Source organism: Antennarius striatus, chromosome 3, assembly GCF_040054535.1.
Source record: "Antennarius striatus isolate MH-2024 chromosome 3, ASM4005453v1, whole genome shotgun sequence".
Classification (NCBI taxonomy): Eukaryota; Metazoa; Chordata; class Actinopteri; order Lophiiformes; family Antennariidae; genus Antennarius; species Antennarius striatus.
Genome location: NC_090778.1, coordinates 8,459,111 through 8,485,434, shown reverse-complemented (window position 1 = coordinate 8,485,434; position 26,324 = coordinate 8,459,111). Strand labels below are relative to the sequence as shown.

Below are 26,324 nucleotides of genomic sequence, written 5' to 3'. Positions count from 1 at the left end.
CACTACTTTCCAGTCACTGATCTCCTTCAGATTACACCGTCTACACAAGATGTAGTCTAATTGTGTACTTCTACCTCCACTCTTATAGGTCACCCTATGTTCCTGCCTCTTCTGGAAGAAAGTATTCACTATAGCCGTTTCCATCCTTTTTGCAAAGTCAACCACCATTTGTCCTGCATTTTTCTCCTGGATACCAAACCTGCCCATCACCTCCTCATCACCTCTGTTTCCTGCACCAACATGTTCATTGAAGTCTGCACCAATGACAACTCTCTCACTTCTAGGTATGCTCTGCATCACTTCATCAAAGTCCAACCAGAATTTCTCCTTGTCCTCCAGCTCACATCCTACCTGTGGAGCATACCCACTAGCAACACTGAACATCACACCCTCAATTTCTAGCTTCAGACTCATCAGTCTATCTGACACTCTTTTTACGTATGGTGTGTTTATGTGTCCAGGCCCATGGATAAGTATTCATATTACCGGTGCATATATACATAAACACTTAGATTTTATTTAATGATGGTAATACTAATGAGGTATGGGTACTTTTTTGTTTCTCAGTAAGACAAAATATTCAGCCAAAACTTTCTTTGGTTCTATCAGTGCAGCAATCTTCACGTGTGATCTGAGAATAGTTGTTGTTCCAGGGATATATTGTCATATATTTATCCTTGATGCATACAATTCAGGAGAAAACATACTGAACATTGTATAGATATGCTTAGTTTTTGTTTTTTTTCCACTGATGACATTAAAGCAGCCCATTTTGCAGATTGGTTGAACACTAGAAGTCCGGAGAGAGCAACTGATGTGAGTGTTAAGCAGGCCTGCACTTTGCGGTGCCCTTGAAGGTCCTGTCAGGCTTCATTTCAGCTGAGTGAGCAGTTCTGGTTGGGGTGGTTGGATAGATGGCTGCCTGCACTCAGAGTGACAGTGATCAGGGAAACATCTCATAAAGGCAGCTGAACTACAAGGCCATGACTATTTTAATGAGATACAAACAGTAAGAAGTAGTTTTGTGCCCGAAGCAACTGTTCAAGTCATTTTTGGACACACAGACAAATAAAAAAGATGTAAAGCATATAGGAGATGTATGTTATGATCTAATGTGCTGAATGAATTCAGAACATATCCAAAATACATTAAGTCCTGCTAATAGATATAAAATAGTGTCAATCAAGTTTGTTAAACATTAGAAGTACAATCCTTTGCATTTTACAAAATTTCTATTATCAACTTTTTCTTCAATATTAGGGATACAGTTTTTCTTTAATGAAATTAATGTTTAAGATTTGTTTCCAAACCAGTTTTTAATTTAATTTAATTTAATTTAATTTAATTTAATTTAATTTAATTTAATTTAATTTAATTTAATTTAATTTAAATTTAATTTAATACACTGTTATAATCCCTGAAGGGAAATTAAGAACGCACACTCTAGTTTTTGTTAGTCAATCAAATCAAATGCATGCATATTAGTGTGTACAGGCCCCTGTAATACACACACCACACACAAGGGGGCCTGTAGGCATGCAAGGGAGATAGAGTGGCAGGCAGCTCCTTCTTGGTGCGCCTGAAATGAGCAATTTGTAAAGGGGACAGCACCTTGCTCAAGGGTGCCTCGGCAGTGCTCCGGAGGTGAGCTGACACCTCCCACTGTCAGCTCACCTCCGGGTATTTTTGGGCGGGAGCGGGAATCCAACTGCTGATCTTGAATCATGGGACAACCCGCTCCACCGCCTGCTTTACCACTGAGCCACTGCCGTTTGTCATTTTGTTCTTTCAATCTGCTCTTTACTTTGATAAATGTTTAAAGGCTTTATTTACTTTTATTTTTGTTCTTTATGATTTTACGTAATTTTATAATGTTGATGACAATGTAATTTTTAAAATTTAGTTTCTCATTTTAATACTGATTTTTATTACCATCGTTTTTATTGTCATCGTATAATCTTACATGGAATCCTGATGGTCCACTGATCAGCGGAGATGGAGTTTTCTACAGCCTGAGAGGTTAATCTCAGGACTACAATCTCCCATTAACCCACTGTCACGGTAGCGTTGGCTTGTTCTGCGATGTGTTGGTTTGTGATTATCTGTGGTCCCTCTTTTGTTGGGCTGTTAGCTGTGCAGAACTTTGACCTCACCAACATATTGAACATACTGTATATGCTAATTTAACATGTAAACAAATAATTGAAGGGCTTATAAACTGTGTGCGAGCTGTTTTTTTCCTGTTCTGTCACACAAATATCTTATTTATTCAATTGTTGTAGAATAAACAACAGCCTTAATGACATAGTAACCATAAATCATTGCCACATAGTGGTACAGTCATCTTCAGATTACCAACGCTGTATCCGCCGCAGCGGGTCACGGGGAGCCGGAGCCTATCTCGGCGGCATAAGGCATGAGGCAGGGGACACTCCTGGCACAACGCCAGTGCACCGCGGAGCCACACACAAAGACATACAACCATGCACACACACACACACTCATTCCTACGGACAATTTGGAACGGCCACTCAACCTGAAGCACATGCTTTTAGAGGTGGGAGGAAGCCGGAGAACCCGGAGAGAACCCACGCAGACACGGGGAGAGCATGCGAACTCCGCACAGAGCGGGACTCGAACCCGGGTCCGCCGTGTTGTGAGGCGGCAGCGCTAAGCCAGCTGGGATAGGCTCCAGCTCCCTGTGACAGTGGATAAAGCGGTGAAAGCAAATGGGTGGATGTGTAGACAGTTCTAAAGAGGGCATTGACTATCAAAGAGTACAGTCGTTCCGCACTATAAAGCGCACTGGACTATAAGTCGCACCCTCAATCATTTGTTTGTTTTATAATTTATTTCATATATAAGGCGCACCGGATTATAAGGCGCACACAATAAAAAAGAAATAACATTTATTTGATAAACTGCAGCAGCTGTAGTTGCGCAATCCGTCCACTAGATTGAGCCTTTTCTGCTCAGGCAGTCATGATTGCATTCATGACTTCCTGTTTTCCTTTGAATGGCCCCTAATGTTATGTCAATAAGCCATTCTGAGCCTCATCATGGAAACCTGATCACTTGATCACTTTGCCATCTTAGAAAGAAGTCAACACGTATATTAAAAAACCTGACATTAAAAACTGGTTAAATTCATTACGAGTGCAGTCAGTGCCAACAGAGTGGATTATTTCCTGATCTGAAGTTCGAAGCAAATATTTAAGCTCTGACGTTCGTCTTCGTTTATTAATTAAATATTGTTTCGATCGATCGGTAGTCCAGTCAGAGGTGAGGTGCAGCTATTTGCTGCTGTGTGTCCTAAACAATTTTTTAACTAGTTTTTAATGTCAGGCTGCTAGAAAGACCCTCAAAGCTGAACTTCCAGCCTTTTCTGAAATTTCAAGAGCAGAGTCACTGCTAGATAAAGGTGTCAGGTGTGCTGCAATTGATTTACAAATGTAGTTGATAGCTCTGGGCGGGTGGCGGAGGGGCGCATTCAGGCTTGTGTATTCTGTCTGCAGCGACGTGCTGTGAGATTCACGGCGGTGAGACACCGACGTTAAAGTCAGTTCTATGAGTAAAACAGCGTCACATTTGCCAGTAAAGTCGATTGATAGTCCAGTCGGAGGTGAGGTGCAGCTATTTGCTGCTGTGTGTCCTAAACAATTTTTAACTAGTTTTTAATGTCAGGCTGCTAATTTACTGTCAAATATGACGCTGTTTTCCTCCCAGAACCGACTTTAACGTCAGTGTCTCACCTCCGTGAATCTCACAGCACGTCACTGCAGACAGAATACCCAAGCCTGAATGCGCACCTCCGCCGCCCGTCCAGAGCTATCAACTACATTTTTAAATCAATTGCAGCACATCAGACACCTTTGTCTAGCAGTGACTCTGCTCTTGAAATTTCAGAAAAGGCTGGAAGTTCAGCTTTGAGGGTCTTTCATTCACCTTTATGCCAGTTTCTCCGTGTGTTTCCACAGACTAATAGAATGGACCGTCACTAGATTCCAGATGACAGCACAATGGCATTTTTTTGACCAATTAAGTTTAAAGTGGGTTATTTCCGACGCCAAATAGTCTGAGATCAGTCAGTCAGTCAAAGTTTATTAATAGAATTGTTGAAAGTTCCTTAAGTTTTGCTACGTAATCACCGGTGCTCCTACAGTCTGCTCTACCGTCTGAGAGCAGCTCAGTCAGAGCCGGGACTTCGGTGACGCTCCTTGACTACCGTTGTTAGGGGGCGCAGGCCCGAATGCCTTGTGAGGGGGCTCCTCTGGTGGCGGAGTGCGGCATGACTGCCGGCCAGACTGCCGGCTTTTTTTCAGCGATCATGTTTTTAACCAATATTAATATGAATATTAATCCATATATAAAACGCACCGGATTATGAGGCGTACTACGGGTTTATGAGAACATTTTAGGCTTTTAGGTGCGCCTTATAGTGTGGAAAATACGGTAACTATAGATGCCAACTTAAGTTGGTCTGATAGTTTGGAGACAAACCGTTTTATAACAGTTATTGAATGGATTACTCTTAATGTGGTAGCAGATAATCATGTTCTCCAGAAGAAGTGAGTCATACTCACTATGGTTACCCTCTCACTTTAACTCTGGTGTCACCATGTGTTCACTTTTTTTTAATGAATCTTAAAGGTTTTTGGTGATTGAGTACCATCTGCAGGTCCTTAACTGTGTGCTTCCAACTTTGGTTTATAACTTCTAACTAACTCTGTAAGTAATAACAATTCTAAGACTTGCAGCTGCAGACAACTGTGTATTCAGATATCAGTTGCAAATATTAACATGCTTGTAGGGGAACTAGATCCTTTGTAACCACTGTAAGTTGTCATCTGGTTGTATAAGGCAGGGCTTTCACCACAGTGAGGCTGCGCTCGCCTGAGCTATACCAAAGCAAACTTACCCGAGTTGGTACCAACTTTGAGGAGGGAAATTTCAGCTGATTCCACTTTTGACCCTAATGTCCTAATCAGATTTATCTTAATGTTAAATGATACAAACTTCTTTAAGACAGTTTGTTTTGTGCAGGGTTGAATCTGTTCCAGTTTGCAAGGTGCAGATTGTCATAGTGTCTGCAATTGCATGCTTATCTGGGCACATGGAACAATGAGTGCTCATTGTCATTTCAGAGAAGCGAACCTGCTGTGTGCACCATGAAAAATACATTGGTTTTATCCTTGAGCACATTTGCATTACAGAGACTTATCTTATGTGGCATCTCACAGCACAATGACAGCACTGGCCTCTTTCTGTGTCTATGTTGTGTGGTAACTATGACTGGAGATTCACAAGTTTGTTTTTGTTTTTTATTTACATTACAGTCAGTCCATTGAGTGTCACTAAGTATAGGTGATGGGAAGAGCTCATAATGAACTCTCTTTACTCTCATAACAGAAAAAACAAAAAACAAAACAAAAACAAAAACGATTCAATTCATCAATATATTATCAATAGTATATCATTACTGTATTACCTGTTAAATGAGACAGATTTCCGCATTAACAGTGATGAAATGTGATGAATTAAAAACACTCAAGTGCTGCACATAAATACAAAATTTGATTCACTTCACTTTAACATGTAATTCTCTGTAACTGTAAGTTTTTATTATTTTTACTGATTATTTTGACACGACTTGAATGCATCATACACGTATGAAAGTTGCTATTCATCCAACAATACATTTTTATAGAGAAAATTTCTGAAGGAACAAACATCATCAAACTCACAAAGAAGCATAAAGTGTTGTTGGCTCCATACAAAAAAATCTAAATCTGCTTGGCCTGGATGTTATTATAATCTCAGCGCTGTGAGTTGTGTCGTCTGACGCTGTGACTCTCTGTCAAGCTTTACCGTGTCTTCTGTGACCCATTCAGCTCATGAAAGTAATGAATGCATGCCTGCTGTCCCCTCGGGGCCCAATCTGCCCACTCTTTCTCTGCATGCCCTCTGAATCATTTGTTCCTCTCACTGATGTTTATGTCACTGCATATGCTAATATCAGAACAATATGTTAATAAAGCATTATGAATATTCATTAGCACATTGGACTACAATCAAGGTGACATTTGGGAGCTTAGACTTGATGTCATTGGAGGAAAGGTGCATCCAAAGTTAAAGACTGCTGTGTCCAAACTTCCACTCACCGGGTGACCTGAGTCTCCCTCCGGTGTCTTTCCCTTCAGCCCAGCTGTACTTTGTTTCAAGATAATTATAGGGGGGTTAGCATACTCACAGGCTAATCCAGTGTTTATCAAACTGGTGAACAGGTCATTTTGAGGGAGGTCAGAGGTCAGAGACTCACTTTAGGAAGGTGGATAACCAAGGGAAAATATCAACTATGAATGAACCTAAACTTGGGGAAGAAATTAACTAATAAACCTGTCTGCTTTTTATTAACTGGTTCCTTTCTTTTTGTTGATAATAGGTTAAAAAAAATTGTAGGGGTGGAGGTGTGGGCTTTTTTCTGATTCTGAAGGGAGGCAAAAATTATTAACATGGCCGGTTGTCAGTATGTTTTTATACACATTTCATCTTGGACCAAAAAAACAACAGCAACAACAAAAAATCAACAACAAAAATAGAGCTATGTATTCACATAATTTCTAACATGGTGGCAGGCTCCTCATCTGCTAAACTTCTCACTTTGTTTCACATTATAATATTTTATAAGCCTAAAGTACAGCCTGCAAGTGGTGTCAGAATAAAAAAAAAAATCAGCTTCATGAATCATATACTGTATCTGTTATTTATTCAATCATTCATTCATTTTCCTGAAGATGATCTGTAATTCAAATCCGGGTCACAGGTTTACACTGGAGCCTATCCCAGCTGACACCGGGTGGGAGGCAGGGTACAACCTGGACAAGGTGCCAGTCCATTGCAGGGCAGCAATGGACTGGTGTGTGTGTGTGTGTGTGTGTCGCCCAGCAACAGTTGGGCGACACACACACACACACACACACACACACACACACACACACACACACACACACACACACACACACACACACACACACACACACGCACACACCGCGGGCACAGCAAAACCAGTGCAAGGAGGGGAAAAAAGACAAACAAAACTAACACAAACTAAGAGCACAACAGTGTCCACAACATGGAACCTCGTCAACAACCTTCTTACCTCATCTTTTCAATAAAATAAATTACTTTGTTGCACCTGAAGAGATTTTACCAAGAGATTTTTTCTGAATGCTTTAAGGTTTTCCTGCAGCCTGAGTGTGAACATAAGAATATGAAGGAAGGCTGAAATGGGTCAGGTCAGTCAGATGCGCTCAACCAATAAAAGCCTCTTTAGGGAGAGATGCTCTCCATGCGCTCCAGTGGAGATTTGTCTTTCTTTTCCTTTTCACTTTTTTTTTAAACCTGTTTTCTTTTTCTGTAAGTGGGGTCAGAGAATGAGGAAGAGGACCAAACCATCAAATAAAGATCTTTTTGTTTTATTATTAATAAAGCTGTTGGACCTGCATGAAGGGCAGAACGTGTCTCAGTCACCAGTTGTATTTTGTACTTAAATGAGAAACTCAGAAAACTACAGAGCACATATCTGTGTCACTACAGCAGAATCTGTTTTAATTATTATGATTAACTGATTATTTCTACTTTGTAAATTAATCTATTGCTACAATTATCAAAAGTCAAAATATAGAATGGTAAGAAATGTCATATTTCAGGTGGTATTAGTGATTTTTTTTGTTTTTATATGGAAGAAAATAATTAAATAAAATTTCGTTCAGATATTTATCTTTTGTCAGTTTCAGTAATTCAGTAATTCGAAATGATAAAGGAACAATAATGTCTTCATGTCTGCTATGTCTATGAAGTAATGGTGTTTATGTGAATTCAAAAACTAAGAGAAAACATCTGCTGAAACCTTTTTTGGAGAAGCTGTCTCTTCGTTAAGGGGTTTTCATTTTATTTTGTAATTTAACTGCAAACACATTAAAAAATACATGCAGGGGCACTCTCACTACCGTCTTGCTTTATTTTCTTTGTTCTTACATCATGCAGGAACTAACTACTTTGTACAACTGAGTTCATAAACAATCAAAGGCAGACCTAATGTATATAGGGCCACTTCTTTTTCTTGATTTATAAATGTCTTCAGAATTTAATTAAACCAAAACTAGCGAGATCCCGTGGAAATTCCACGATAAAACAATAATATCAGACTTCATGGCATTATAAAGCACACTCAAAGTAGTCAAAAATCAACGTGGTGATGTAACGACTTTGCGTTGGCAAATCATGGATTGCGCTGGTCGCGCATTGCAAAGCCATAGATGAAGCAGGGTGACTGGAGAAAGAAAGCTAGGTAATTGTGAGATTGGGAAAGGAGCTAACGTTAAAGGAAATTGCATTTGTCAAAAGAACAAGTGGAAAACAAATTTTAGAGAAGTGATAGTTCTGTTAGCTGACTACATGAACAGAACTGTATGTAGTTACTTTGTCAGGTGCTGTGGGAGCATTTTAGATACTACATCGATTGTCCCATCCAAACAGAAACCATAGCTGGACAGACTGTTGGTGCTAAACAGTTAGTTTCACTCAGAATTTGTTGCCGTTTTCTGTCTCGTTCCTGCTGTTCGGACTCTCTGCTCAAAAACATGAAAATTGTTGGAACAGTTATGACACTCTAAAATGATGTTAACTGGGAAGTCCAAGTACAGTTATTTCTTCTCCTAACATTACGCCAAATTGTTCATGTGATCCCTTCTGGCAGATGCGCCGTGATTGGTTGGGCGCTGGGATTGGTTGGGCACTTGATTGACAGGTAGTGGGTGGAGTTGGTGACATTGTGATTGCGTGAGGTTTTTCAAGTGAGCTTATTCAAATAAATAGGTGGGGATTACAAAATTGTTTTGCTAACCCTATAGACTCTTGAGCTTTACGATGTCAAAATACAGCAGGGGTAATATGTGTATAATACTACTGCATATTAGGTACTGTATTACCACACTGAAATCTAGGTGTTAGATTTTGGGTGAATAATGTACAAATGATTCAAATTGTAACAAACGATTATTCTCAAATTACTGTACTCTAGAGGCTGAACTGGGTCCCACATCTGGATAGAAATTGATATATCCTTTAAAAATTATATTTTAAACTTAATTTAAAGCAGAAACAGAAGTCTTGACTGAAAGACAAGAGAAACACAGGTTCTTTCCTTTGTTTTGTCTGAAAGGTAGGGGAGATTTGTGCAGGGAAAAGAATCTGATGGGTCCGAATGGATCCAGACTGCAGCCTCTGCCGCCCAAATTGTCCCAAGACGCAGGGAGAGGTTGCAGGGAGCCAGTCTGACATCACCACAGTAAAGTGAGGATAACTCTACACATTTTATAAACATTGGGGTTTCGTGGGAAAGTCAAGGAGCTCAATCAACAGATCATACCTGTGGCATTTGAAGGGGATCCAGTTTACCACAACATTGAGGACATTCACGTCACATCCAACAGCCAGTAGCGTTCCTGGAGTCTGACCTTTCACAGACAACCTGCAGGTTGATGAAATGATAATAAAGCACCCTCAGAGGCGCCTCTCACAGAAGAATGCCTAGACTAAACAATAGACGAAACAGTAGACACCTGTGTGCTGACAGGCCAGCCCAAAGGAGGAAGTCTGACATTCACGTGGCTGAAGGAGACACACAGCAGAACTTCAGATGACATCTAGAGTTAGGGTGAGGGTAAGGGGTAGGGTTAGAACCACTGCGTGCATCAATTTGAGAAACAGGATCATCTTCCTGAAGTCAACTCAAACTGTTAGGGTTAGGGTTAAGGGCCCCCTGGGAGCCTAGACACTGGTGGTGGTAAGGAATGGAGCTGGATGCTGGGGTGACTTAATGAAGGGGATGTGTGATTGGGAGGATGTTGTTAGCAGAGATAGATATTTAAACTCTGACAGCCTGCAGCTGATTGGCTATCAGGGGAATGTGACTGGCTGTGATTGGATAAGTGGATAATGAGGTACTGATGGCATAGATAGCAGGAAAGCGGTTGAGGTATAAAGAGCATGTACAGAGATAGTCTTCTTGTGTTGTGTTTTGAAGAACTTTTGGCATCAGCAAATCATACTGCATAGGTTTGTTAATTGTGATTTTTATTTACAAAACATACTGTGTTTGTGAACTTTTGGGAGGAATTTCCTTCCATAAGAACTGCCCAAAAATATTTGTGCTCAAAAAAGTCCTCTATGCATTCATAAAGATGATAGAATTCATGATTTGTACAACCTTTTCTCAAGAATCCAAATGGACTTTGCTCCTGTGGATTGTTAAATCCCGCGAAGCGGTGATGTATTGTAATTGTCAGAGTTTGTGTGTTCGTCCGTCTGTCCACCGCTTCACAACCGCTGCAGATAAAAATATGAAACAAAAAGCACATTTCTCGGGCGGCAAAGGGGATGAAAATTAGATCATAACCTTAATCTTGAAAAAGTCAAGGTCAAATGTTCACTTTTACAGTGCACCCTCGCGCATTCGTGCATCGACTTCACCTCATCGTGGATTTTTTTTTTTTTTTAATGTTTTGTGAGTCCCGGACTTCTGTGAGACACAATAGTGCTTTAAACAGTCGATAAGAGTGTGGGAAAAGGTAATACAGATAAAAGGTGGTATAATATAGCATTGGGAGGATTCATAAATGTTTAAATCACCGTAAATAATAAAATAAATAGTTGGTGGCTCTATCACAGAATTTGTTAATCACGTGTGGTTCGTAGAACGCATTAACTGTGAGGAACGAGAGCGTACAGTATACCTTTTGGGGACACATCTGTTAAACCTGATAAGATATAATCAGAAAAGAAAAAGCAACATTTTCAGGAAGCCAAAGGCACAAAAATGTGTAGGTCAGGGTAAAATGTTGAATTCAGGGGTGTCGCGCACGAGATGTCTCCGACTGCCTTGTTGGTTCTGATGCTGTCACAGCCAGTATGCTGCCGGGATTTAAACCTGCAGGCCAGTTCTTCAGGACTGACTTAACTGAGACTGGAAGCCAGGAGCTTAAGGAGTCATCCCTGCTAAAAACAGACTGTTTTAATGAGAGCTGATCTGAGATCTGTCAGGGTAGGTAGACTGCCACAGAGACTTGTCTGTGCTGCACTTTGTGCCGCTCTAATTCACTGCACACAGCTCCATGTATATCTGATATGTTTATTATGTTGTCTGGCATGTTATTTACTATACAGCTGAATGAGCAGCATGTGAAACTATTATCTCTGTATTTAATTAAATTTTTTAAAATTTTATTTTTTCCTGCCAGTGTTTTACTGCATGTTGATGCAACTGTTGGAAAATGAAAATATTGTATTTAATGTACTACCTGAATAATTTGATTCAGGTCTAATCCTCTATTCTGTAAAGTTTATTCTATATAAAACATATACTATATGTCCACATCCTAAGCACCCCCACCCTCACACACATTTGTAACTCTGCTTCATAAACAAAATGTAAAGGCACACATGGCATCTAATTATATGTGACAAAACAACTTCTACATCCTGCTTTTCAATTTCAAACCATTGCTTTTACATTAAAATCAAAAATACTATTTAAAATGTCTTATTTGTTAAGTAATGAATAGTTGCAATAGACAGTAAATTATAGATACTGTTGCAGAAAAAAAAGGCAAAAATTTGATGTGTTGTTAAAAAAATGTTGTAAAAAGTAAGTTTTGTTATACGGTAATTAAGGTCCCGGTGATCATAACTTGAAGTGTTTTATGATAACAAAACTTAATGATCAGACATATGATTCATTTGGTGTCCATTCCTGCAGCTTGTTGTGCTGATGTTCTTCTTGTAAACAGTTTGTGTTGAAAACTCCAGAGAGATGGAAACATCCTGTCAGCCTGCTGCTCGTTCTGTTACAGCCATGTTTCAGATGATGTTGTGACTGAGAGAACAAGAACTCGGATCAGTCAGAGTTTGTTGAACACGGACTTGTCAGGATGTGAGAGAAAGGAGGACGATGGCGTCTGGTGGGTATCATGATGCATCACATTAAAGATTCCACAGTGCCTCTGTGCCTGTCAGGCTCATGAACCGAAGCGGAACAAAGACCCAAGGACTTTAATTCTGTCCTGCTCAACAAGAAGGTCAAAAAAAATGCTTTAAAAAGACAACAGAGGAGAAAACCTTTATTCATACTCATTTAAAAGAAGAAAAGAATAACTGATGCTGCTGACAAGTGCACAAACGAGTTTCTGTTTATTACAAATTCAAAACTCTGCAGTATGCATAAATCAAAGTTTGTCCCATCTGAACTTATTTTTATGTCCCGGGTGCAGCAGGTAAGGACGCAAAACTCACTCACACACGCTCTTCCTATAGATAACTAAGAAAATATTTTGCTTGTGAGTGGCCGGTTTACTGCTATACCAGGAACTGAACACAATAAAGGTAAAGGTGAACTGCTGTATATCAACTGGAACATGTCGATGGAACATCTAGACCTCATACATAGAATAAAAGTCTGTGTCTTTTGTTCAAGTCCATCCAAGAGAAGAAGGGATGCCCCCACAGTGCTAAGTACCTCAGGCCCACTTGTGAAGTTTGTCTTTTTGTTATTTATGCTACTTGGATCTTTAGGTCTCCAAAAAAAGTATCTGAATTGTTTCTATATTTCATGCACTGGACTTTAAAAACATGGAAAAAATAAAATACAGAATAAATGTAAGTAGTAAAATGTATGTTATGTACAGCTAGATAACACCAGCAGACGGTTTTTACCCCGTTCAAATGTCCGACCACAGCAGAAGGTGGGATTGAGACAACCGATGGAGGACCCAGCATTGGGGCTGCATTTGTAGACAGTTCCATTACTGAGCTGGTGGCAGCATCACTAGATGCACCACTAGGCTCATTTACAGAATTAAATAATTGATATACAACACCACAGGCGATGAGATTCACTTTGAATAAACTAAATTAAGATATGTGGAGCTGTGACCTCATCAGAAGTCAGGATTGGCACTGTTTTACTCTATTCTATTTTTCCATTTGCTGAACAAATGAAATAAATTAATTCATAAATGAATAAAATACAATTTTAGTCACTTTTGATTGGGTGGGCAAGATGCACATTCAGATGGGCTGAACTGGACCTCACCCCGAGTTGCTGCTGGCCTCGCACGATATCATCAACCCTGGCAAGTTGAATTCATTGCTTTCATTTGAAGATGAATGGATGATGACGCCTGCAAAGTTTCTGATGACACATCTCTTGATCATATAAGTGTCAAGTGTTGATATCGACATCTTTCATTTCTTTACATTTATAAAAAATCCACGACCCTGTCCTGTGTTAGTTCAGGTGACTCGTCTCTGTGCATCACCATATTGGACTTCAACTCATCAGTGACGACCTGTTACCTGACCTTGCCACATGTGGACAGTCCCCACTGTAAACTAATCCATCGCCATGATGTGCAAATCGATGCAAAGTGGATGACTTACAGTGAAGCCCTTCTTGTCTCATTGAGCGACGTAATTAAACGGACGGTGAGAGGAAAGAACAGGTGATGGTAACGAAGAGCTGCTGATTCTTTTTAGCTGAATTCTATAATATTTATTAAATGTTTAGAATACATTGATATGTATTGTGTAGACCCATGCCTTTGATGTTCAGATTTTAATTGGAATTACCTGTGTTGAGTTTATTGTTCCAAATTTTGCCTGTGCAAAATGTTAGCTTTACGTCCAGAAAATCAGCTTACTCAGATTCCTGTGAGAATATGTTCTGATCTATAACTGCTGCGAGGGAGGTTCATTCAGAAAAAGATAATGGTAAAAGAGAAATATGCTGAAAGAAAATAGAAGACAACCAGCAGTGTCATGCTTCTAAGTCACATGATATACTGATCAGCTTTTTTTGGTCACATAACTAACAAGAGATAAGGCAAGAAATATTTTGTTTGGATGCATCTCCACAATGTCACAGTTTCAGTTCCATTTCATTGGCAAAACTCTGCAGCATGAACCTGAGTCTATTTTTGATGCTCAGTGCTGCAGCTTCCTTGTTGGAATGGTTGGTTACTCAAATGTTGATGCACAGCAGGAGTAGCATATAAGAGAAGAAATAACCTCGAGCATCTCCACTCATTAATATTACACACTCGTGTCTGTACAATACAGTGGAATCTCAGCTTGCTTTAACTCCTAAATAATTCAAGCACTAAAATCTCTTCATTCTCTGCCCTCTCTTGTCTTTTCCTGGAGCTGCTCAAAGTAGAGCCATGAAAGAGAGAGAAGAGGTAGAGAGAGGTAGACGGTGAAAAGTACACAGGAGTAAACTGTTCGTCACCGATTTAAATATTGTACCATCAGATGTTTGAACAGTCTAGAAATTCAAATGCAAAAAAAAATTCCGCATTTTCTACTTTCTAAGTGTAAAATGTAGTGTAAGTTCTTACGTATGACTACTGTAGTGTGTAAGAATTTGTTGTTCATTTGTTTTTTCGTTTGTGTGTCTGTTTGTTTGTTTGGTTGTTTGTTGAATGGTTGGCTGGTCATTTGGTTGCTAGATTGGTTGGGTTTTTAGCAAATTTCTTTAAAAAAAAAACTCAGTAGATTTCCACCGAAAATATTAGGTTCTTATTTCCCTGGATTAGGGTAATAAGAAACGAATATTTTTAAATGTGGATCTGGATACAGGCGCTGATGCTGGGTTTTTAAAAGCTTCCTGTAATGTATCAATTCATTTATTTTACATATTTTCAAAAATAATGAACCATTTTCAGTAAATCCTTCTGGAAGAACAGAATAGTAAGAAACCAGAATATTTTATTGCTAACAAGGCTTGTAGGAATGGAGATGTTCACTCAACTGACTCTCTTTCTTTTTTTGTTTTAGAAAATAATTAATTCAGACACTTTATTTGGACACATTCCATTTGGTTTCATTTAGCTTCAGTTGAGTTTTTTTTTTTGTTGCCTGACTGAAATCCAAACAAGAGTGGTAGAAAAAAAGAATAATAATAGTTTCTACTACTATTCTTACTGACATGTCTATCATAACAAATCAAAACATCACAAATGTTTTATTTAGAATAAATTTAGATTTGAAATTTAAATTATAAACTAAATGTTAGATATTAGTAACACAACAAACCTATCCCATTCTAGCTATGTCATGGCATCTACCAGGGAATCGCAACCATAATATCTTGAAGTTGTATGAATCCCTTTGGTGCTGGAAGTTGGGCCAACAACCAGTGGTCGAGTATCTGACAGGATACATGTGTCAGTATTGATGACTTGCGGTACTGGTGACTGATCCTAGCGACACGACTGATTAATATTAATTAGTGACTAGTTTACCAAGTTCCTTGCTAGAATGCTGCTAAATAGTGGTCTTGATCTTATAAACACTGAGTAAAGCTCATCATCATATGTACTGTATATATATGAAATTATAGTATGTATAGATAGATATAGATGGATGGATGGATGATGGATGGACAGATAACATTATTACCATATCTAGACCATATTGTAAACATAAGATTTCCACGGCCGTGATTTTTAGTGACCTGCTTGCAGCCACAGTGCTCTCTGTGTGCACACGCAGCAGTGACGTACGGACACACAGGTCACTGTTATGATGCGACAGGATGAGAGCGGATGCCCCCCCACCCCCCGACCCCCCCAGCTAATTACAAGCGGTCCTGAGCTTCTCCTCCGGACCACTCGTCCTGCTGCGCTCACCTGAGACCTCGTTCACCTTTATAAGCGATTGTTGGGACGAAAACCAGATCTCGGATCGAGAGAGGAAATACTCTTAAATTTGGGGATCTGATTTTAATGATCTGAACAGCTTCTTTAAAAATTCCAGGCTATTTTGAAGCAATTAATGTAAATCTATTGGAAAATTAATAAAAGAAAGAACAAAAAACGAAGTAAAAGTTTGTCGCTGTGTTTGAAACAAGTGCGGCTGTGGAAAGAGGAATCTGCTTTATTCTCCTTGGTCGAGGCGCCGACACAGGCTTCTGTTGTCCGCTCGTTCAGATGTGTGTGTGGATGTAAACGGGGCTTCTGGCTGACAGCTGAAGGCTTTTTTACTCGTCTCTCATCTGTAACTCGACTCTCGTCCCGCAAACCGTGGCGCCGCAAACTGGAGGTGCTGCGATGGGACGATCCGAATACTGATATGAAGGGTAAGATCAGATGTTTTTATGAAGCGTTTGCGGTTCCTGGGACGCAGTGATTGGTAAACGGTAATCGATACCACGTCTGTTCCATTGTGGAGAGCAGTGCGTAAAGCGCGCTAGAACGTCACCAAGTCGTCTCAAAGCGTTCTGATGTTTCAGACATTTTAAATATCATGCATTTGGCTAAATTATACAACAATGTTAATACTAATATTAACATTGTTGGTCACTACTAATATCTTCTGGTGTCCTTAATTTATGGATTATTGACCACAACTCAATAATTAAGTTTTTTAAGATTTTTTTTTAACCTTTTTTTTTGTTTTTTGTTACTGCTAATGTTTAGATAAATAGAAGATAGTCCCCTGTTCCCGTGTCAGGTGACTGGTCTCATGAAAAGTGTAGATCAGAAGAACATGAGTAATTTTTTCCATGAATTTGTACAAATTATTTATGAATCTACTGAGTTTACTGGAGACCAAAATAAAATCATTAATTTCCATCTCAAATAAATTTCTTTAGCTTTTCATTCAGGTTGCTGTTGAGATTCACTTTGAATAAACTCAATTAAGGTATGGGAAGCTCTTATCTCATCAGTAGATGTTATTCCCAAATAAACAGTTCTGAAGTGCTCTTCATACTGTCAACAGTAATATAACATAATTAGGACTACTATTTACTATTTACTGATCTGAAAGCAGACAAGTTGAATTATATTTAAATAATGTTAATCCGTTGAAACCCTGGCCTGTCATACTGTAGTAGTCCTGGAAAGACATTTAGAGTCTGTGACACATTCTTGGAGGGTTGGGGGTGGAAATGCTCCTTCTAGTGCCCCCATGTTTGAATAAACAGCAAAGGTGACTCCTTAGATACATCTCAAAATAAATCAGTATGAAGGGGCATCAAAAGATCCTTTCCAGTGAGCAATGGGTTAAAATAAGATACATGTTTGTCACATTGTGATTTTCCTATTGCTTATATCAGATTTGTATAATATTATTAATGAATTATTATATTCACTATTGATTTATTTATTCAGGTCCAACAATAAAAACTGTATTTGTTGAAGATGGATGGATGGATGGATGGATGCTGACCTTTATGTGTGAGTCTGGTTTGTGATTTGTGTGTAATGCTGATTGGCTGTGTGGGTGTAAATGACTCTGGTCTTTGGGGATCCTGATGTTCAGGGCTTTGTCACCATGGAAACAATGCAACAGCCAGTGATGGGTTGATCCTTAGGGTGTCTGTGAGAAGGGAAGCTCATTGTGATCTTTGGTCAGTGTTCGAATCTGTGAGTGGCGATAAGTTCACGGATGGATGACGATGGTGTTTTCTAATGGAGCCCCTGGATCTCCTCTGGTATCGGAGTAGAAATGTTGGAATACTGAGTCTGTAAATCATAACAATCTGGCAGTGTAACCTTTAATGTGTTGGTACTTCTTCCCTTTGGTCATAACGCCTGCGTTTTACTGATTCACTCAGCACAATCCTAACGCGATGCTACGGTGTGGTGGTTGGCGCTGTTGCCTGGAGGTTCTGGGTTCTGATTGGGCTCTAAGGAGTTTGACATTTTCTCCTCGTGTCTATATGGGTTCCCTGTGGGTGCTCCACACATCTTCGACACAAGTAGATGAAAAATAGCAACTAGTCAAGTTTTTAACATTTACTATTTCTCTGAATGAGCACAGATTTATTATAAATAAAATCGTTGTTCTGTTTTAAATGATGATTTAATCTCTACGGAGTGATTCACACTTATTTTTTGATTATCCAAAGATGAATTTTTTTCTGGAAATGTGTTCTTTAGATAAGAATATAAGGAAAAATAAATGAGGAAGGAGGAACTGGGATTAAGTGAAGAAATGTGGACTTCTTCACTTCCCTGTAGTGGAATGTCAAAACCTGAAAAATAACCCAACACAGGTCAGAGACAACATTTTGCTGATGCTGAACCCTGGACCTTTAAAATTCTCCTTGCTGGTATTTCCACGATTAATTTCATCAATGAAAACACAGACCTTGATTCCAAAATTCATATTGATGTTCATTCATTCATTCATCTTCATACCACTTAATCTGCTGTAGTGGGTGGCGGGGAGCTGCAGCCTATCCCAGCTGACTGAGGGCGTGAGGCAGGGGAAACTCCGGATGCAACACCAGTGCACCGCGGAGTCACACAGAGACAGAGACAAACACGCAAGCACACACTCACACACTACGGGCAATTTTGGAACGGCCAATTAACCTGAAGCGCATGTTTGTGGAGGTGGGAGGAAGCTGGAGAACCCGACGAGAACCCACGCAGACACGGGGAGAACATGCAAACTCCGCACAGAGCGGGACTCGAACCCCAAACCGCCTTGCTGTGCGGCGACGGGGCTACCCACTGCGTCATTTTGCCGCCCCTCATATTGACGTTTGTAAATTTTATTTGTTTTGAATTTTGAAGCAGACTACACATCTCGAAAATGTTGGGACAGAGGCAACAAAAGACTGAGTACATTACATCACATTACATCACATTACATTACTCAGAAACATCTGATTGGATCATTGCACAGGTAAAAAGGTTTGCTTGTAAAATTGTGATTGATTTTAGCCCCCTGGGCTAAAAAAAAAAAAAGGAAAGGATCCAGATTGTTACCAGCTCAGAGTTTAAAGCCACCAGGTGTGATGGCATGAGCAGGTGGGTGGGTATTAGTGGATACACTGCACATTTGTGAAGGCTCCAGTGATGCTAAAATGTCCAAATAGGTTTTAGAACAACATATGCTGCCATTCAGACATCTTTTTCAAGGACATCTCTTATTATCTCAGTCAGAAAACAAAGCCCCATTCTGCTGCCTCACAACAGTAAAATATTCCTGTCATGTCCTGACTAAAAATATCCCAACTTTGAATTTGCCATGAGGTGAAATCAGCAGGCAAGGTTTGTTCTTTGTCCAGATTTTCAGCTGTTCAGTTTCCTCGCTTGGGTCATTTCTGCACACTTGTGTCACGTCGGCCACAGAAATCACAGTGTGACAATTCCACAGCAGGTTCCACGCTCTCACCTGTCCTCATCAAAAATGTTCAGGAAGCATTCAGGAAATGAGGCGATGATGGCGAAGGCTTTGCTTGAGTCACATCTCTAGTCATGGGACTCTTTGCATTTGTCTGCCAGTGTTTGACCGACCATTGGTTGTGCTTGTTTAATGTTTAAACATAAGGGAAAGATAAATATTACTGGTTTAAATTCAAAATCTTCCATTGGGAATGAGAGGTTTCACTGCTCAGCAGGCTGTTTTGTTGCTGAGTGTGTGCAGAAGCCTACAGGGAGACCTGGTTTATTCTCAATCTGTAATGACGTTTTTGGTTGAGGAACTTATTTACTATTGTTCCTTCAGCGTTTTGATTTTTCTTTCCATTTGCTCATGTACATTTTATTTTGTCTGGGACCACACTCATTGCATAAAACGTGGCGCAAAAATAATAATGAAATGTGTAATGTTGCTCTCATTCTAAGGAGACCATAATGGACTTCCTGACTCGTTCTCTTAGACAAACAGAAAGAACTCACGCCGTATTTCCTTAAATTATTCTTACTTTCTTAACAAAATCACAATAAAAAAACAAAACAAAACATCACAGATATCAGTTGGTGTAGTTCTCAAAATGTTATATTTTTTAATTAGATTGTGCCAGATCTCATTCCACTGTGGTGAAATTGTAGATATTTGCTTTCTCTGCAGAATTTGTCAGTATTTTATCCATAATGTGAAAGAAGGGAGGCTGGTTGGTTGGTTAGTGGTTAGCGGCTAACGGAGGTTTGCGCTCTGCTGAACGCCTCATTGTTTAATTGTCAGGTTGCTTTGGGAGCACTCAGAATTTCAACTAAAAAATGTAAAATGTTTAATGGAGTACAGTTATCTCTTGAAATGCTAACCATGACATAGATGCTAATTTATATTCTCATCTCATTAAAATATGTCTGAACCTCAAGGCCCACCTGGAGTTTCTCTCATCTTCATTAATAAGTTAGCGCTGCTTCTTAGTGTCATAACTGATACAAATCTGCACTCGCATGCATGAATGGATCAGTGCGGATTACACTTTCCAGGGATATCAACATCTTCATGTACGCTACAGATAAATATGCTCTGAAATCATAATGACAGGACTCTCCCTGAACTGTAGCTCACGATCAGTTTTAGAACTGCTCTCCAGAAGTTTTCCGTGATTTTAAAATTGTTATGGAAATTACAGAATTTTAACAAGACATTTTCAGAGGCTCCTCTAAATTTTAGAAACTGTCCTCACAAGAGTAATTATGTTAACTGTCATTTGAAGAGTTGTATATTTGTGTTTACCTGAGACAGACCTGTTTCCTGTCTGGTGTAAAGTGAAGCTGCCTAGCTGTAGGTTCATGTTCACTAGTCCTGCAGGAGGAATAACCTTGAGAGTGGAAGGTTTCGCTTCTGCAGCATTTGGTTGGAATCGTATCTGATAGAACCGTAACACTGATCACCAACTACGCTGTATGGTTGTAAAACTTTACAGAAACATTGTCTTCTCTCCTCCAGCTTTTTATCCTCTTCCTCTTCATGTCTTTCTTCTGTTTTCCTTTTGCCAGTGGCATTTTAACCATCATCTGTGATGTCACACCTTCTCATCTGTGTTCTTTGTTTCCTTCTTAATACATCTCAAATCCTTCTTTCCTTTCTTTTCATCTTTTCTCCTCTCCATGTGCCACAGTATAATCCCCCCAAGCAATTATCCTGTTCATCCCTTTCTTCATAAACATTCTATGATCTTACCCATCTCCCTCTCCCTCTATCATTCAGTTCCACAGTCTGTCCTTACTTGTCTTCTCCTCTTGCCCCTTATTTCTCTCTTTTTTTGCCCCTTCATTGTCATTCTTGTTCAACTGTTAACTCTTCTCCTCCTTTTCCTCCCTTCAACTTTTTTATGCCACTTTCCTCTCATTTCTCCTTTTTCTCCACCCCCACTCTCATCCCCCCTCTTTCTTGTCTCCTCCCTCTTTCTCTTTCTCCTTGCAGGTTGTTGATGGAGAGGATTTCGAATGTCAGCCGGTACAGTGGTCATCGCAGGAGGTATTCTGGCTACAGTCATCTTACTGACCATCGTCGCTGTCCTGTGTTTATGTAGGTTACAGGTATGATTATTTTCCTCCTGACTATTCCAAGCAGCAGTGTGATTCACAGCTCCCCCTTCTGGCAGTTTCCGTCACTGTTGACATGCTTCTGGTGGCGTAGGCTTGTTTTAAGGATGCTTGCCTTCCCTCTGTCTGTCCCATCATTGAAGAGCCGCCACATAGATATAGAATAAATTTAAAGTATAAAAAGCATCTGTCAAGGGTTTGTCAAATTTAGTATTTATATGAAATATAGTTCCTGACCCCAAGTTTAAATTATTCTTTTCCAAAAAGCCTTCTACAAGCTAACAAACTACAAAACAATTATATGTATTTGGAAAATTTTGCATAGAGATAAATTCTCATCTTTCTGATCGTCATGTCAAGAACAGTGTCGCCACTGTACGGTCTTGGGCACAGTAGCTATAATGAATGTTGCACTGAACTAAATGCTAACATGCTAACATACTAAATGGCAGCATCAACATCCTAACATTTGACAATGACTCTGTCTCTTTTACTCTTATTGACTATTAAAGTATTACTGCTGCAAGAGGGAGGAGTCCGAGAAGGGGGAAGAGGAAGAACCAGAACTCGCTAGCATGTCACCGACCCACCCCCTCGCTCTGTCCGCTCCTCCGACACCTCCAATGCTGGAGCACTACGGTGAAGAAGCAGAGACCTACCCCCCTACCTTCCTCACTGAGGCCAACGGCCCTGCCAACTACTCCCCCACGCCGCCACCACCACCACGAAGGTGCCACCGGTCACATGCCTTCTGCCCTTCCTGCGCCCGCTGCTCACTACCATTCTACTTGCAGCACCCGGAGAGGTTGTGCAATGGCGGTCGCAGGATCAGCTACAGGACGGTGCAGCAAGAGGACCTGGAACTGCCAATGGACCTGGCTAGCTTCTACCAGAAGCTGAACCTGATTCGATCTGTCACCATGAGGGAAGTGGTCTCTCACAGTGTCAGCACTGATGTTTAAGAACAGGCAGGGTAGAGACAGCGCCACCCTGCTGACCTGGAGAAAAGTCTGCGTCATACAAGCTGCAGTACAGTCTGCAAGTAGGCAAAAAATATGTTCATATCTTCATCATTAAGACTCTACTTATATACGCCAACACTGAGGGCTTTTGGGTGATGTAACATATCTCCTGGCAGACATACGCTGCTGAACATGTACAGCTCCAGACCATCTGCTCAAAGCATTGTCAAACTTTTGGACACTTTGACTGACTGATCAGAGTTGAACAATGTTCAGTTTGTCAGCAGGTTAAACGTGATGCAGACTGTGTTTGTCTGAATGCACCAAACTGAGACAGGGATAGAGGGAAACTTTTAAAATGAAAGTCAAGTGCAAGTTGTAAGATTCCTAAAAATAGTTCATGCCTAGTTAGGCAGCTAGTTAGCAGTTTTATTAGGCATACAATTTTAGTGCAAATTGAACAGACTTATTATTATTATTATTATTATTATTATTATTATTATTATTATTATTATTATTATTATTATTATTATTATTATCTTCCTTTTGGCTTTTCCCTTCAGGGGTCGCCACAGCGAATCAGTTGCCTCCATGAAGGAGTGATTTTGTAGGTGTTTGTCACCGACCATTCCTTCTCTACATCCCTTCTGATTGACCCTTGGCTAGTTTTTCATTTTCCCATTGCCCTTGCCAGCACTGACAGAGGCCTCCAAAATACCCTCCAGCTGGCCACTGTTGTGCATGTTTCTGCCCAAACTGTCAGAAACAGATTCCATGAGGGTGGATGAAGGCTTGATGTCCTCTATCGGGGCCTGTGCTCACAACCCAATACCGTCCATCCCTATTTGGCGTTTTCCCTGAAACACCATAATTGGCAGATTGGCCCTGACGCTGTGTTCTCTTTACAGATGAGAGCACATGTATCAAACATGACAACATGACAGCGTCTGGAGAAGTTGTGGGGAACTTTACGCTGCATGCGACATCCTCCAGTATGACCAGTGTGGTGTTTGGTCAGTGATCATCTGGAGAGACATATCCTTGGAGTTCTGCACATATCTCCACATGCTATCAGAGGTACCCTGAACAATACCTCTGATAGCAGGACACCATATCAATGCTTGAGATGGTGTCCTGTTCACTATATCAAGCACTGGTGTTTCAAAGCATCCAGCGCCACCACAATGCACCACAGACTGTCCAGGAGATGATCCAAGTCTGGGAGGAGACCCCCGCTGTATCATCAGGATCATATCCAGACATTGTGGGAATGCATGGAGGCCATACACATTGCTGAAACACATTTAGAAGAAAATCGCACAAGTTGGATCAGTCTGTAATCTGAATTTTCCACTTTAATTTGGGTATGAATCCATACCTCAATGAGTCCTTCAATTTTTTTTTTTTACATCTTTTTGATCTCACCAATTTACAATATGGAAAAGATGAAGAATTTTTCATTCATTGAGAGCTGGAATGGTGTTTTTGACTGTTCTCTTTGTTTTTTGAGCAGTCTGACATATTTATGTAGTGCAAAAATATAGAATAGAAAAGTTGATATTCACACAAAATAGGTTTTGATTTGTCTTGTATTTGTGTTTTTCCAGCAGCAACAGCTGAATGTATCATAACATTACACCTTTATTTTTTTTTCATGGTCAAATTTTTTTCACTTCTCACCTGATAACACCAATCAAAGTGCTGTGTAGGTATTTTATTATCAATGAGGATGAATTTATTACATTATTGGCTGTAATTACGTTATTGGCTAAGGTTAGTCTTATTATATTATTGGCTTCAACAACTTCTCTTATGTTGAACAATTATTTTTCCTTATTCTGCAACTCATATTTCAAGAGTCAACTAAATGAAATTAGCTGTGTAGGACTGTTTTACTTTTTTGAATTCACGTTCAAAAACAATTTACATTGTAAAGGGCTTTTCTGAACTTTTCAGTGATTATTTCACCCCATACTAGATAGATATAGGCTCCAAGCAGGGGCTTTCTTCAAACAACAGCAAAAAAGATTACAGTAAAAGTAAAAGCACAAAAGTAAACATCTCAATCTGAGATTTGAAATGTTTGAGATCTCAATTTTTTTCTTTGTCCCAAAATGATCGTCTTCATTTGGAGCAAAAATTTAATTCTGTTGATGCACAATCCATTATGGAAGTGCAATCAGTTCTGATGCCCCCGTAAACCATGAAACTGGGAACGTACGATTAGATAAACTACTAAAAAAAGACAGACTCTGCTGACTGTCGTACAGTGTATGTGTGTGTGTGGGGGGGTTCTCTGTTGTGTGACTCATCTATGCTTTTTAGTGACTGTGTAAGCAACACATCATAACTGTCTAACACTGATTGTTTTTATCTGGTTTAAAAAAATGCAGAAACTGTTGGGTTTCTTGGCTGTTAAAGCACTTGAAATGTCTGCTGATTTGATTAAGCGCTATACAAATAAAGGTTGATTGATTGGTTGATTGATTGAACCATTGTGAAGAAGAAGCAGCAGTTAGTATGTGTGTCCTATAAGGCTGAGTACATGAGCAACATAGAGCTGATGGCAAAAAATCTAACAGAAGATCCAGTTTGCACTCATGTTTGTAATATTACTGTCTAAACTAACCTGACCCATTGCAGTAGCGTTATTGTCGTGTTTGTGTCTGTGTTTGTGTATATCTGTTAGAAATTTCTTTTCCAGTTAGAAAAATGCAAAACTGTTTTTATAAATCCTGTATCTATCAATTAAAACATAGCTAGAATGTACTACATGTAATATACTAAATACTGGATTTTGTACATGTATGGCCTGACATGACATGTTTTGAACATTGACCAATATAATAACAGAGGACTGTCACTGTAAACATGAAGTGAATGATGAATGATATTGTTGCCAGGTGAAACTGTGGGGTCATTTTTCCAGTTTCGTTTTTTGTTTTGTTTTGTTTTTTGTCGACTTTCCAGAATAAGACGTGAACTGAGTTTTCTTTCCTTCAGCTGCACAAAAACAAACTCTGCACGGTATCTTCAATATCTAGCCATGGAGAAATGATCAGGATCTGACCTGTATCGACACAACTCCATGAAATGACCAATTGATTTGCAAAGAATATTGTGTGACATTTTATGTTTTACTTGCAAATATAGAAACCTGTTTCTGCTACACTTGTGGTGGAACTTCATTCTCCACCTGCCAGCTTCTTTAAAAACACAAATCTGAGAAAGGTAACTTGTCATATTTAGCCTGCTGGACAGTGATTCGACTCTAAGCTGTTTCACAGATGTCATGGGGTTTTAATGTCTCTGTTTCCAGTCTGGGCAAATAACTCACTGCAAAATAAATATCCATCACATTGGTGAATGAAGATTACTTGATGTTTCAGGTTCCAAAGTTAAAGTGATGAAGAAAGAGTGTAATGGGAATTTCATGAGCATCTTTTCTCTTCATTTCTTTGATGTAGTTTCATTAATCTGCAGTTTAGTAGTTCATTGACCAGCTGAGGGCGTCAAGAGCAAACTTGCATCTACTTGAGTTGCTCTGTGTGTGAAAGTGACTTACAGTGTTAATAAAATGATGTAAACTGTTTGGCATCTTGGTTATACCTCTAGCGACATATATTATTGTGGGCAGAGTTTGTTTAGTGTCTTTTTATTAGCTTTCATCCACCATTAAATTTCAGATAACTTGATTATGTCAGGACAAGCCTCGCGTCAACGAAAGAAGAGGACAGCAGTCTGCAATAATCAGTGATTTTTTTCTCCAGTCATAAATGCTCTACAGCAGTTCCTGGAAAGCTGCTCTGCTTTTCAGGAATCTCAGTAAGGTTCCCAGGATGGGTATTCATGAATGAGAACTCTAGTAACTCTAATAACGTAGTGACAGATTTCAGCTGTGATGCCTGAAATAATATAATAATTTACATAAAAACAGTAAAGACACAGATGTTAATGGAAGCACAAGTCAATACCAAGGATTCGCTTTATTAGTGACAGTAAACAT

General features: G+C 39.6%; 2 protein-coding genes across 3 annotated transcripts in view; one reads left to right on the top strand and one right to left on the bottom strand.

Annotated features, from left to right (window-relative positions):
- LOC137592155 (natterin-3-like) overlaps nt 1-17,810 on the bottom strand; it is a 28,978-nt gene extending 11,168 nt beyond the window's left edge. The window contains exon 1 of the mRNA XM_068310087.1: nt 17,700-17,810. Coding sequence (XP_068166188.1) covers nt 17,700-17,810 — 111 coding nt within the window. The remainder of the gene's footprint in view (nt 1-17,699) is intronic.
- LOC137592821 (protein FAM163B) lies at nt 16,128-25,891 on the top strand. 2 transcript variants are annotated; one of them, XM_068311250.1, is made up of 4 exons: nt 16,128-16,195; nt 21,235-21,350; nt 21,869-22,398; nt 23,227-25,891. In XM_068311250.1, the coding sequence occupies exons 2-3, from the start codon at nt 21,258-21,260 to the stop codon at nt 22,316-22,318; spliced, it is 543 nt and encodes a 180-aa protein (XP_068167351.1). In that variant the 5' UTR covers nt 16,128-16,195; nt 21,235-21,257; the 3' UTR covers nt 22,319-22,398; nt 23,227-25,891. The 2 variants fall into 2 exon arrangements, with proteins under 2 accessions (XP_068167351.1, XP_068167350.1); XM_068311249.1 differs by lacking the exon at nt 16,128-16,195 and having other exon boundaries at nt 21,142-21,350.
- Nucleotides 25,892-26,324: the final 433 nt, after the last annotated feature.